The 15,323-nt window shown below is 36.8% G+C and overlaps 1 protein-coding gene across 1 annotated transcript in view; it reads right to left on the minus strand.

Annotated features, from left to right (window-relative positions):
- Positions 1-15,323, minus strand: part of LOC125829402 (uncharacterized) — a 46,255-nt gene continuing 30,932 nt past the window's right edge. Inside the window, exons 23-29 of the mRNA XM_049508625.1 lie at positions 12,223-12,442; positions 11,497-11,627; positions 7,547-7,693; positions 7,021-7,149; positions 1,322-1,420; positions 654-692; positions 1-435 (exon numbers count right to left, since the gene is read on the minus strand). Coding sequence (XP_049364582.1) covers positions 298-435; positions 654-692; positions 1,322-1,420; positions 7,021-7,149; positions 7,547-7,693; positions 11,497-11,627; positions 12,223-12,442 — 903 coding nt within the window. The 3' untranslated portion in view covers positions 1-297. The remainder of the gene's footprint in view (positions 436-653; positions 693-1,321; positions 1,421-7,020; positions 7,150-7,546; positions 7,694-11,496; positions 11,628-12,222; positions 12,443-15,323) is intronic.

The following is a 15,323-nucleotide window of genomic DNA, read 5'->3' on the forward strand; positions in this document are numbered from 1 at the left end:
GATCTTCAGTTGTTGGACTGACACTGTTGTGACAAAAATTACAGCACAGATTTAGCAAAAAATGACAGAAATCACCTCACAGAATGCATTTCACCCACTGGGGAAAAACAAAGGGAGAACAAAACTTCAGCCAACTTCACTATTTCATTTTTCTTGAAATTATTGTTCATGTTGTTTGTTTTTCCTTGGCTCTCCCTTCCCCTGTTACGTCTTTTCTTTTTGTATGTGCTTGGGCAGGCGCAAGGGAGGCTGGTATGTATGTTAATAGGGATTCACCACTTGCTGATATCACTGTGATTATCTGGTTCGGAACTCATTCCTGAATCTAGTCAGATTGTTGGAGAACTTATCTCTGTTCTTCTGATCCAAGCTTCGAGTTATGTCAGCCATAAGTTTGTCAAAGCACAGTGAAAGACGGTGTTGTTGGTCTGCTGGCTGCAAATAAAAATGGATAAATGGGAGCTGTCAGCACAAGTGAATCGGTCATTAGTCCGGCAAGGATTGCTCAACCTGATACAATGATACTACCAATCCACCTCTTCCGCCTTGTAGCAGGAAGAAAGATTATTCGTAACAAACAGTGATACCAAATAAACCAACAATATAGAAACAGACAAAATAGACTATCCCTTACAAAAATTTGTTGGTCATACCTGTGAAGACAAAATCTGAGCTCTTAAGTTTGAGAACATCTGCAAGGTGCGAGTCATAATCGTATCAGGTATACTAATAACCAAAAATTCCTCTCCACTATAAGCACATTTTAGAATCTAAATCATTCTTGCTTTCATAATATAATGCATTCACTAAATAATTTCGTCCTATAGACAGAATCGCAAATATCAAGAAATCTGTGGTGCAGGTGGTATAGAAATGGTTAGCCCCCTGTATAGATCTTTTGCATCAAAAGTCAAATAATTCACTGGATTAAAATGATTGCTTTAACAAGGAATATTAGTCATAACGAAACTCCATTAAACCATGACAACCTTTTAGAAAGAAGCAATGGACACATCTCAGAAACTGTGCCAGAGGGACAACATCTGGCACAGTGAATAGGGAGACTATTTTTTGATATTTAATTAACATAGAAGTTTTTAAAACTAAGAACACATCTCAACTGCAAATGCAGGATTAAATCTTCTGATTCAATCAACATTCATAAAGTTATGCTTTGTTTTCGTAACTACTATAATTTCATGAAATTAAGATTGTAGATACTGTGCCTTTATCTGTGTGCCTGTCATAGTCAAGTTTGCATCTTGTAGTTTTCGAAATAATAAAAAGAAAGGAATCTTAGTGCTACAAAAATCAGTGTCACCTCTTCGCTAATGAGTATCATACTCAGCATCGGTCGACTTAGGCTCCACTGGTTGCCACAATCTTCAAATAGAACAATCTCCAACACAGTCTTCAATATCTATCAGGGAAAAGGATCACATTGGCATAAGAAATGAATAAGTTCAATTTCACGAGACATTATTTCCTTCTAATTCAGTAGCCTACTAATGTGAGGAAAGTTTTAACCAATGCATAATACTTTTCATAAACATTGTACTCCCATAATAAATAAGGCAAGCAAGGGGAGAATTTCAAAAAAGTAAAATGGAAAAAGTGTCCCCTTTTGATTAGCTAGTTTCCAAGAGGGAGGTCTAATGGCAATTGATAAGGTAAAGTGACCATAAAATCAGTACCAAGAAGGTACTATGAAGGGAACAAGAAGTGAATTACAAAGTTTGGCAATATCCTCAACAACATACGGTGTAATCCCATGAATGGGGTCTGGAAAGGTTAAAATGTACGTAGATCTTACCCTTACCTTTATAGGGTAAAGAGGTTGTTTCCGATAGACCCTCTGCTCAAAAAGATGAGTTATTCGGAGAAGGGTTGCTAAAGAAAAATGACAACGAAATATGAAGATACGGATCAAAATGGAGCAATAGATAGCAAAAAACACATTCGAATTTTTTGACAATGTCCCCATGCTCTCTAAGTTATCCAAAATTGTAGCATGTATTACACTTATGCCAAAAGTACAGATTGTAAAATAAACATCTATGTTTTATGTGAGAAGTAAAGGCACGGGAAAAATATATTATGATCTGTTCTCTACCATATTACACAAAGACATATGAGTTCACATGTTCAATGAGTTTCTATATACATATATTCTACACAAAGACATACGAGTTCACATGTTCAATGAGTTTCTATATACATATATTCTACACAATACATAATACAGTTTTTTCCAATGTGGAACACAAAGTCTACTATAAACATTAATTGTCTAATCACTCACAATAATGAGCCTGTTATAAGTGTCTTCAAGAAGTGGTGCGGCATAATACCCATGAACAAAGTCTTACACATCACACCCATTTTCATATGCTACGAATTGTGGAAACAAAGATTTTCTTGTCGATATGGAACACAAAGAAAATTTCATAATACTACAATGATGTTCCAAGGGATATGGTGTATTAGAAACATTGTTTCTAAACTTTTCCCCCCGTTTAATACTATTACATTTGTGGACTGATTTTTGTGATATTGCAGAAAGGATCAAACCAATACAAAAACTGACTCAAGTCAAATGGAGCACACCTCAGATAGGAACCATTAAAGTTAACACCGATGGAAGTTTTTTATTGGAGATAGGAAGCGCTGGAATTGGAGGAATAGCAAGGAATGGCAACGGAGAGATTGTGATGGCCTTTTCGATTCCTGTGGCATGTACCAGCAACAACATGGCAGAAGCATTGGCAGCTGAGTTTGGTGGAAAATGGTGTAGCCAACAAGGCTTAACTAATTTCACTCTTGAGCTAGACTCCATGATCATTGTAAATATGGTGAACAACAAGAGCAACAACAATCTCAAACTCAGGCAAATCATCGATAATATCGTTGAGATAGTGGATCAATCGAATGCCCAAGTGACTCACTGTTTTAGAGAAAGCAATCAAGTTGCAGACTTTTTAGCGAAAAGGGCTGCTAGACTGAACCAAATGATGATTCTAACATCTTTCAGGCAACTTCCCGAAATGGCTAAAGGTGCATACTTTTTGGATAAGTGTCAAATGCCTTGTATTAGAACAAAAATTGATAAGGCTAATTTTTTTTTTGTTAGTTGATTTGTATGTATTTGAATCTGCCAGAAGATTTATATCCTCTATGAGATTATGATCTTCTGGCTCCTGAGGTGACTAGCTCACCGTGGTGTTGTAATGGAGGTAAGGCTTCAGCCCCCCTCCTTTTTTTGTATCTCATAAATACGACACGACCCAGATATACTGGGTAACTTTTTTTTTTTTTTAAATCTCCTCCCCCTCCCCCCCCCCCCCCCACGCACACCACCCTCCAAGCTGGTATATATAAGTCATATGTTTCGATTTGTTACAAATGTAATAATACAAGGACAATAAAGAAACTTGGATAACATGTAAGTCAGCTGATCATTGGACTTCACAGTATCTTCTCTCTAATAAATGTGAAAGGCAGTCTCAATGTGTTCAGTTCTCTTGATGGAATACTGAATTTGATACAATATGAAGGATAGCTTGATCATCACCCACAAGTTACATCATATTGATTTTTATAAATTTTACCGAGCAACTGTTTTATCCAAACTAGATCACGAGTTGCTAGAACCATTGCTCGATTTTTTGCTTTTACACTAGATCAAGCAACCATCATGTCTCTTTGCCCTTCTAGGACACAAAATTACCTCCAACTAAAACATAATATCCAGACATAGAATGTGGTGATCTATCCATTCAACATTTGTATATCCAATGATCTACTCATGGCATCGATCCCAGAAGAGTAGTCCTTTGTCTGGAACTGACTTTATATGTACGGACAACTGCATCCTGATGACTACCACAGGGAAAATCCATAAACTGACTTACAACACTCACGAGAAAAGAAATGTCAGGTCTAGTCACTGTGAGATAATTCAACATATCAACCGACTATCTATATCTTCGATGATCATTGAGCTCCCACTATCCTGGCAAGAGTTTGGCATTCAGCTCCATAGGCCATCATTCTATGTCTCCTCAAGAATGTCTAAGGCATACTTTCATTGTGAAATAACAATATCAAACTAAGCAACCTCAATACCTAGAAAATACTTTTGAATATCAAGGCCTTTAGTCTAGAAATGCCAGAAGAGATGTAGCTTTAAATTAGTGATATTGTCATGATCATTACCTGAGCTAACAATATCGTCAACATAAACAACCAAATAAATACACAGATTTGGAGCAGAATATCAATAAAACAAAGAATGATCAATTTCAATGCGAGTCATGCTAAACTTTTGAATTACTATGCCGAAACCCAAACCCGGATCGAGAAGACTATTTCAAATCATAGAGTGAGTGGTGCAATCAACACACCAGACTAGTAAATACCCCCTTGAGATAAATATCTAGGTGATTGCTCCATAAAAACTTTCTACTCAAGGTCACCATGGAGAAAAACATTCTTAGTGTCCAACTTTTTGAAACTGAACTTTTTTTTTGAAACTGAATTTTCAGTGTCCAACTAATAAAGAAGTCAATGCCGGATAACAACCATAGATAGAAAAAGACAAACAAATGTTATTTTAGCAATGGGGGATAAAGTATCAATGTAATTGTGAGAAAATAAGAGTTTGAGAGAGAACTCAACTTGATTATTCCTCAAGCTATTGGGGTTTCGAAGTTTACATGTCCTTAAAATTAAGGAAATCTGTGCAAATTGGTACTTAATTACAATAGGCGTAAATCAAGCTACCTACTATTTACATATATGCTATAATATTCTCACGATTGTAACACTCCCCTTAAGCTTAGTGCATACAGATTATATGTAACAAACTTGCTACATCTATAACTCTTTCTAGGACCAGCTAGGGACTTGGTATGTTTGCAAGTTATCACTTGACTGCATGAACCGTGTGACAATGTTTCCTGAGAGGACCTTCTCGTACCTTCTCTCTGACAAAATGACAATCAATCTCTGTGTTTGATCCTCTCCTGAAACACGGGATTCGATGCAATGTGAAGAGCAGTTTTCATATGGCAAGTTCCATTTTTTTAGTCTCTCCAAATTTCAACTCCTTTAGTAGTTTCTTGATATATACATATGAGTTCACATGTTGCCACTACTATAGCCCAATATTCAGCTTCTACACTAGATCTAGAAATCATATTGTCTCTTAGTTTTCCAAGACACCAAACTTCCCCCAACTAGAACACACTCCAGAATTGAATCGTTTATCAGAGGATGAGTTTCTTGATATATACATATGAGTTCACATGTTGCCACTACTATAGCCCAATATTCAGCTTCTACACTAGATCTAGAAATCATATTGTCTCTTAGTTTTCCAAGACACCAAACTTCCCCCAACTAGAACACACTCCAGAATTGAATCGTTTATCAGAGGATGACCCTGCCAAGTCTACAAATGGATTTCCAACAATTTTCTCTATGTCCTAAATCTTTGTAAAATAGTATTTTTCCATTAGGTAGATTTTATGTATCGAAGAATGCAAATATATGCATTCCAATGAATGACACCGGGAGAATGCAAGAACTGACTTACAACACTAACCAGGAAGATAATAACAGTCATTACTTTGGAGTTGGTGGTCCTTGTTTACTTGTGGTGAAAGAGGGCATATGCTAAATTTTGTCATAAGGAAGATCCTGGTACTAGTCATGCTACTACACGGGAATTGAGAAATGTTGGAGGTGCACAAGCTAAGATTCAACCAGCTAGGGACACTCCACAGGGCCACGTAGTGTCACGAGATCGAATTCAAGTAAGTTCAATGAAGATAGAAGAACTTCGAGATTGGCCTCAACCTAGTACTACTAGAGAGATACCCAACTTCTTGGGACTAGATGCATATTGCAGAAGATAAGTGGAGGGTTTCTCACGAAGATAACCGCTCTATTGACACGTTTAACTCAAAAAGGTGTGGTTTTTCAGTAGTCAAAGGGATGTGAAGAAGGTTTCCAAAAATTAAAGACTCCGTTGACTCCGACTCCGATTTTGACCTTACCTACGACGGAGGGTGGTTTCACGATTTATTGTGATGCGTCTCGAGTTGGATTGGGTTGTGTCTAAAGGCAGAATAGTAAAGTGGTGGCATATGCTTCTCAACAGCTAAATATTTATGAGAAGAATTATTCAATACACGACTTGCAATTGGCCACAATAGTATTTGTACTCAAGATCAGGCGTCACTATCTTTGTAGTGAGCTGTGTGAAATCTATTTTGATCAAAAGAGTCTGTAATACATATTCAAGCATAGAGATGTGAATCTAAGGCAACGACGGTGGTTTGAGCTACTTAAAGATTATGATCTTACTATCTTGTATCATCCCGGAAAGGTGAATGTGGTGGCAGACGCCTTGAGTAGAAAGTCCATAAGTAGTTTGGCCGATTCACCGTTGAAAAGCGATCTATGGTCATGGATTTTCAGACATTGGCCAGTTGGGTAGTTCAAATTGATCATACAGTGCTGGGAAGGTTACTTGCAGATATGGCGGTACAATCATCCTTAGTTGGACAAACCAAGACTTGCCAATATGAAGACCCCCATCTTGGTAGACTACGAGATCAAGCGCAAAAGGGAGGTGTTAAGGCATTCACTATGGATAGCGAAGGTGTGTTACGTCGACATGGTAAACTGTGTATTCCCACAATGGGTGATGTCAAGCAGCTAATTCTTGTAGAGGCTCATATCCACTGCATTTTCTCAACAGAAACTCCACATTCTCCCACCCACAGTCCCCGAACAAAAAGATGTATATAAGGACACAAAGGAGAAAGAAGATACCTCATGAAATAAAAGGGACAAAACACACTGTAGGGATAGGGATCATCAACAAGAGCAGAGTTCCCTACCGAAATACGGGAGTGACATGGCTAAATCCAAATCTGTGCCACCTATATGCTGTTTCTAAAAAAGTTCTTGAAATAATTATTGCTTTAAATAAAAAGAGCAGTTGGAACTTACTTCAAGAAATATGTTTGGACAGTCTGCTAAATGCTGCGCCAGGTTAAGCGCCACAGGGGTGGTAGGTGACTCTCCAGTTGTTATGTGTTCAAAATAAAATGTAGCCAAGTTGTCCACCGCAGATGCACACTAGAATAAAATGATTAGAGTTAGTCTGTTGAGAATAAATTACAAGTTTATCCCAGCAGCCTTGTTGAAATGTGACCATCTCAGATTAAGAGTTTTAAGTTGTCAAGAAGAACACACTATTTAGTACTTAATTATATTATGTCTGACTGACATGTGGACCTGATTTTTTATCATGGGCCAAGCACGTAAAAGCATTTTTTTCTTCTTGGGTGGTGACGACATTTGAACCTTTGTCTGCTCTGATACCAAGTTGAAATGTGTGACCACCTCAGGTAAAACCTTATGCTTTTACCACACTTTTAATTATTTATAGTATGTCCCTGACACTTGCGAAAACTAAACAGATACAAAGAAATGACGTTTGACATTTCAAGGGAAGTGGTCGACAAAACACAACCTGTGATTTGATATTTTCATCCAGTACTTTAAGTCCAGACTCAAGAGATCCAGCAATAAATGTAAAGCTACTTGAGTCCAAGTTAAGTATCAACTGGATCTGGTTTTTCATCATGATCTCCAGAAATGTGAAGTAAGCTCCTGAAAGCTGTAAGATAAGTGGTTATGTTTTAATAATGGAAGGAATATAACATGATTATTTACAGAAGGTAAAGGAATATATACACCTCAGAATTCATGCAAGTGTGCCCCACTGGAGAGGATGCAATCAGGGATGAAACTACTTTTCAAGATAAACCACTCAAGTAAATTAAGTCAATTTGACAGTACTGTTCGTTCGAAGAGAATTGCAGCAATATAGCTGATTGAACAGATTATTTTTTGCCAGAATAACAACAAAAAGGTCCACTTTTCAAAATATGGGGTCACTAGTTTAAAACTAAGTTGCTTGGACTCTCCAAAAATGCTACCGCACCCGTGTCGGATCCTTAAAAATGCACTACTTGTGAAGGATCCGGCACACACCTGATGATATTTTTGAAGAGTCCGAGCAGCAAAGGTTTAAAATAATTGACTCAATTATATCAAGCAAAAGAAAATGTAAGCTAGACTGCTAATATGGGAAAGATCATGAGAAGAAGGGAAAAACTTGATTATTCCCTCAAACTACGTTTGGTCTTTATAGTACAATTTAAACAAGGGCTTTACCGTGATTTACTTTTTTTTTAAATTGGCAAGTTAACTTAATCGTAATTCATTCAATACATTGTATGAGACCATTTAAGTATTGGAGCTGGTTTTATGAATAAGCAGTTATGTTTGGATAGAAGTCCTAAAACATAAGCAGCTATGTTGCTCGGACTCTTCAAAAATGTCGACGGATGCGTGTCGGATCCTCCAAAAATAGTGTATTTTGGAAGGATCCGACACGGGTGCGGCAACATTTTTGGAGAGTCCGAGCAACTTAGATAAGCAGTAATGTGTTCGATAAAGAAGTGCTAATAAGCAACTTCTGTCAAAATTACTGAAATGTCGTCAAAACTTTAAACACACGGACGTTCTTTTGGAGAATCTCCTCCAAAATTTTAAATAAAATTATGCGTTAAGATAATTATGTTTTGTAATTTCTATCTTTAATGCTAAAGATTAGTTTCAGAATTTCAAAATATTTTTGTGTTTGTTTTCTCTACTGGACAAACAAGTATAATTTTGTTTGTTTGACAGAAGAAAAGAGAAATTCCAATATGCAAAACAGAATAAGTTATTTGTGGATATATGACCAAACAATTAAAGGAGGACTAGAATTAAAAAGAAAGATCTAAAAATTGTACGAAACAATCCAGAATTCGATGTTTCAACAAAATAATAATGTCTAAAAATCTAAATAACAAATACAAAATATATAGTTTTATTTTTAATTAGGAGCAGAATCTTAATTACCACCTTGAAAAGTTAACAGAAGATCAAAGAATGAAGATAACTGAATTACAAAATATTTGCAAGCAATTTTCCTGTCAAATATATGTGCCATAACACTCTCCTGATTTACCAGAAGCTACTGAGGGAATTGAGTTTGTTGGAAAAAGGAAAATTCCCAGTGTATTTTGACAAGAATGCTGCAGTGAGTATAGCTCAAAATTCAGTCCAAAATGGGTGAAGATTTCAAGAAGAAGAGGAAGCTTCTTTGTAATCTTAGGACTCATTGTATAAGTACCCATTCTCATGGGTTGTATATTCATCAAGAAATACAAATAAGGTTCCTCTTCTTCTTGAAATCTTCACCATTTAATTCCTAGTAAAATGAGAAAGAGACTCCATATCTGAGATGTGAACTTAGGAAGAAGAAATAAATGGTTGACATCTTCAGCTCCATTGTTACAAAGCAACCTTCTGCTACATAAATCAATTCCCCTTTTCTGTAATTTTGTGTGTGAAACAAGCTCCTTTCACCATTAACCATGCGAAACATTCCTCTTTCATAGGAGCTTTTTTTTTCCAAATACACTTACAAGGCCAATTTTCAGTTGGGGGAGGACTTAGCTGCTTGAAGCATGATATAACAGAGAAACATCCCTTAAAGTCACATTTCCAGCATAAAGAGTCATCTATGGACAGAAGGGGAGGAAAACTGTGTAGCTGAGAAAACAAAGAGCAAAGGTTGTCCACTTCCCAATCATTTCATATTATGTCTGAATGTACATCCCAGAAAGAGTTAGAATAATACTTCAGGATTCTGAGCCACTGTATGTAGGAAAGGATATTGATTCTTTAAAGGTGAAGAGCCCAACCCCAAGTGTCTGTCCAGAATCTTACTTTCATACATTCCCAATTTCCACTGAAGTATTCGAAAAATGTCCCAGTGAGTTCTTAGATGCTTCCATATACCACATGTTTTGGAGAGAAATGGTTGTGTGGTCATCCATGGATGAGAAATCCATATTTTGTCACAACGACATCTCTCAACAATGCTCCCAATTCCTTATTGAACCTCCAAAGCCACTTAAGCTGCAAATTTTTAGTTTGAATCTTATGTCTCTATTCTCTAAGACCAAAACCTCCTGACTTCTTGTCTGTAGACACTTCACTCCATCTAACCAAATTAAAGGTCACATTCTCTCTATTACCCTGCCACAGAAATTCTGTGTATTTTGTCTATTTTATGCACCACTGCTAATGGAAAACGGAACAACGACATGGTATAGGTGGGTAATGAATCTAGTACTCTTGATCATCACTAACCTTTGCCCAAGAGAAAGATACTTCCTCTTCAAGAAAGAGAGTTTTGTATTTGCAGCCATCTTTGAAGGTCGGCTATTTCTTTGTGTTCTTACGAATCATATAATGTATTAACAAAGACAAAGAAAGAGGAAAAAAGAAAAGGAAAAGGAAAGGGAAAAAGAAAACCAAATCAACTTCTTCTATGAATCTACTCCCAACTTACACAAGACTCGAAAATGGCTCAAATCTCCTCAACACAAAATATATAACCATACAAAATGGCACGCCAAACACATATAAAACTATCAGTAGCTCCTATCAAATCCATATTTAAAATGTAATCTTCAAGAAAGAGAGTTTTGTATTTGCAGTACACGCATCTTTGAGGTCGGCTATTTCTGTGTGTTCTTACAAATCATATAATGTATTAACAAATACAAAGAAAAAGGAAAAAAGAAAAGACCAAGGAAAAGGAAAAGGAAAAAGAAAACCAAATCAACTTCTTCTATGAATCTACTCCCAACTTACACAAGACTCGAAAATGGCTCAAATCTCCTCAAAGCAAAATATATAGCCATACAAATGGCACGCCAAACACATATAAAACTATCAGTAGCTCCTATCAAATCCATATTTAAAGATGTATATCTTGATAAAACTATTATAAATTTATAATCAAGCTACTTCAGCATTTCTCATATGCTAGCATCATAGTCAAAACCAAATTGCCTAAATGTCAGATAAAACATATTCCCCAATAACACGACTATTTCTTCCCACCACTATGTTGACCTCTCAAATGTCTCAGTAGTCTGTACATTTTCATGAGTTGTAACAGACACTCTTAAGTATGTTTTCTTACCTAATGGATGTAGACAACTTGCCCAAAGTAAACCATACGTTACACCTGCAACAAGCCCATTAAAAATTGGGGCTCTAACTCGGTGCATATGTGATGCTCCTGTTCTTTGTTAGGAGTACACTCCCAAATAAGTACAAGGATGCAAAAAAATTGTGGAGCTTGTTGCGAAGTTTATATGTTCCAAAATCAAATAAAATATTTTGTTCAAAGCATAAAGCACCAGAAGTTTTAAAATCCAAAAATAATACCAGTTTAAACGTACTATTTTGTTTAACATTGTATAGTTAAAGGAGTTAATATTCATGTAATAAGCATTTCAAGATATAAAATAACAAGAGAGCTTCTGAATCAAGCAGCTCTTAATTTTATACCTTTCTGTACGAGAGTATATCTGCCAAAGGAATAGATAGTGTCATCCTCATAGCTATGTCAAAAGCATCTGTAAGCGCTCTGTCTCCATAAATCTCAAACACCCCAAAATTGACGTAGTTACCAGCAAGTGCTACAGTGCAGAAGCATAAGCAATTACAGAATGAAAGGACCATCAGTTCAGTTCTTTACGCTCACATTTGTTAATATATTACATTTTCAGGATTACTGTACTGTTCATTAACTAAATACACAGAGGGAGAGAACACATACAATCTGCTGGGAAAAGAGCAGCATATGTTGTCTACAAGAAGACAAAGAGAAAGGGGAAACAAAAGGAAAAAAAACAAAGGTAAGCAGAACTAGCTTAAATAACTTTTCACTTGACTGTTAAGAACAATACAATCATAGAATCCAGGTTTATCGAAAAATCAACTTTATAAAATAAACTAATTTCTTATTCAGAGGAAGAAACTCTTTCAAAATGAAATCAATAAGCTAGTCAAGTTAAGTTCATCACAATAGAAGGCAAAAAGACAGAAAACAAGACAACCAAAAGCACAAGTAGTGAGCTCGGAAACTCTTCTCCGTGGCATCAAACTTTTTGTCAGGAGATAGTCTTGCAAGCAAACAACATATAGGAAGCCTTCCGTTTCAAGGGCCAACAATTACACAGGGAATATTTAAGTCACTACCAAGATAGATAGATTAAAAGCTAAAAATCCTACCTCTTGAAAGAATAGTCAAGGAAATCCAAACACCCTTATATTTGAACTGATACATATCAACATGATTAGGCAGAGAAAGAATTCTGGATCCATATGCAACAATCAATTTGCTGACTTCACGAAAAAGAAGAATGCCACAGGGAGATGAAGTTTCAAAATTCAGTCGTTGGGACTTGTTCAGCACAAACTCAGCTACGAATTTAAGTAATGGTGTTGTCACCTATTCCATGCATTAACAGAAAAGGAGACATAGTTAGATTAGCTCTAAAGGCAAAGAAGCTAAAAAGTCTCTCAGTGTGCACCAAAGCACAAGCACTATCAAGGAATCAATTTCCATGTAGTTTAATAGAAGACTTTCTTAAATTGCAAGGATAAATTCCCCCCTATAAGTTGACATCCCAAAAAGTGAGTATTATTTTGTTTTCAATAATTGTTGGATCTTGTTAAGCCAACCAAATTATAACAATCGAGTAGTAGTACTCTTCATTTCACCAGCATGTTAATGCATATACACAAACGTTCTATATCCAGGATCCACAGTGCAATAAGGGTAGCTCATTATTGTAATAGCAAGCAAATGTCAAGAGAGAAGCATATACATAGTATATTTAGATGTGCTTCCCCGGGGTACAACTTCTATGGAAGAATGTGTGGAAAACAGAATGGTTGTAAAGATTAAAACCAGGAGCTCTACAGCACTTCTTTTCTTTTGACAAGGTAACATCACAGTATATTAATCATCAACACATAAGTGTTGGCCACCAAAATGAGTTTTTACATCAAAATATCCAAAAAGAAAAAGTATAAACTAGAGACAAACTCTAGGTCCTTGATCTTCTATAGGGAGCCTAGTGTCACGTCCCGCCACTTCACAATCAAATTTTGCAGTCGGATAGGGGCGGACGAGTCTAGAGTTATGGAGAGGTTTATAGAGAACTCTAGAAGCCCTTAGAGTTTTCAAGAAGGCTTAGAAATCCCTAGGTCCTTCCTTAGAATTCTCTAGAATGCCTTAGATATTTTCTTGGAAAACCTTAGAAATTCCTAGAAAGTGTAGAGATTTCTAGAGAGGGACCAAAGTGTAAATAGTCTAGGGACTTGTAAAGTAATTTTAAATTGCACTTTAGTCCCTAGGTGTTAGTATAAATAGAGGTGCCCCTCATTTGCTAGGCACCAAGAAAGTTGTAACCCTCCAAGCAACTAGTAAAGCATTCTTCCAAGCAATATAAGCCTTCTTCCAAAATTCTCTAAGTCTTCCTTTTCATTCTCTTAGCGATCTTAGTTTCAAAGGGCTTACTTGAGCTTACAAGATCGTGAAAGATTCATGAGTAAGTTGTCAAGTGCCGCACGGAGCATTAGTGAAACTCTAAGTCCGTGACACTAGGATGTCAATAACGGAGACTGGATCATCTATGTACTCTAAATTACACCAGTAACGAAACATACGAATACAATTCATTTTCAATCTTTGCAAGGAGCTGTGAGTATCCAAAACACCTAGAGTTCCTTTCCTTCCATATTGTCCACCTTATTGTCACCGGAACATTTCTCCGTCTGTCCTTGTGTGTGCTGCTTTCCCCATCTGTAGTCCAGCTTGTCAGGCCTTCTGAGGTTCTTCCTGGCATTGTACACCTAATGCCTCTTAAGCTAATAAACAGATCCCATATCTGACTGGTCATTTTACAATATAGGAACAGATGGTTAACTGCCTCAACACTTTGTCCACATAAATAGCATCTTGAGACCATATGAATTTCCCTCCCCCATAGCTTATCATGAGTTAGAACTGGTTCTCTCAAAACCACCCAATTATATGGAATTTTGACTTTCTGTAGGAGTTCCAAGAGAGAAAGCTTAGTTGTGATCCCATCTGGTTCAGATCCTTGTAAGCAGAACTTACTGTAAATAGCCCTTACTATGACTGTTACATCTGATTGTGTCTTCCTCATCCTATAGTCCCTTAAATTGATCTAGAGTGCCACAAAAATTGGTCAAACTCTCCATCAATCAGTCCTGCAGCAAACTTCCCTCCTGTGTTGACCAAACTTCATTCAATGTAGCTCCCTAATGCTGATTAAGTTGAAAATACAAGGATACAACTGCTTAAGACTTCCAATCCCCAACCAGTTATCCTAATTCCTACCAAAACAATATCCTCCTCGTCCTTCCATCCTTCACATTATAGCAAAGTTTTTCTGAGAAACCAGACCACAAGTTTCTAATGGATTTCCACAGACTAGTTCCATAAGGATTTCCAGAGACTAGTTTCTAATGGATTTCCACAGACTATAGGAGTTTTCACCCCTCTGATCTCCCAAAAGCCCTCCTTCCCATATTTATCCCTTATCACAGTGCCCTAAAGTGTTTGTCCCTCATTTGGGTATCTCCAATCCAAAGCCATTACATCAGGAGACTTCTGTTTTGTTTTCTCAAGTTCTTGATTCCAATACCTTCTTGTTTCTTTGAAATATATACAGTTTCCCATTTGACCAGAGGAAAACCTTTCCTCTCCATGTTTCCTTGCCATAAGAAACTCCTTCTGAGGCCATCGATTCTTTTACCCACATTTCTAGGAAGAGGAAACAAAGACATCAAGTAGTTAGAGAATCTAAGAAAAGGTTGATCAGGACTGCCTCCAAGAGAAAGGTACTGTGATTTTCTGATTCCACCTGGTCAGCCTTTTCTCACATCTTCCTGAAACACCAGTGTCGAATGAGTTGGCAGATTTAGTCATAATCTGCTCCACCAATGAGTTGGCAGATTTGATTATAATCTGCTCCACAAATAAGCTGGCAGATTTGATTGTAATCTGCTCCTGTAAATATGGGATTAGAATATATTATTCTAGGAAAATAGTTTAGAAGAAATCCCTTGATTCAAGAATTTCCTAAGAATTAGGGATTGATTAGTTTATTTGATCTTAGTTGTTCTCTTATAAATATTGTACAAATACTATGAATAGAGAAATACTTTTGCAGTATCTAAACTTTCATGGTATCAGAGTCAGGCCCATCTTTGTTGTTCACCGGTGTTGGGCCCCCATTTAGAAATGTTCCCGCTCCAGTTTAGGTCTGGGTGTGCGGGGGAGTGTTAAGAAGCTTCAC

This window comes from Solanum verrucosum, unplaced genomic scaffold (assembly GCF_900185275.1).
Source record: "Solanum verrucosum unplaced genomic scaffold, falcon-dt-bn FXZP01000019.1, whole genome shotgun sequence".
NCBI classification, from domain to species: domain Eukaryota; kingdom Viridiplantae; phylum Streptophyta; class Magnoliopsida; order Solanales; family Solanaceae; genus Solanum; species Solanum verrucosum.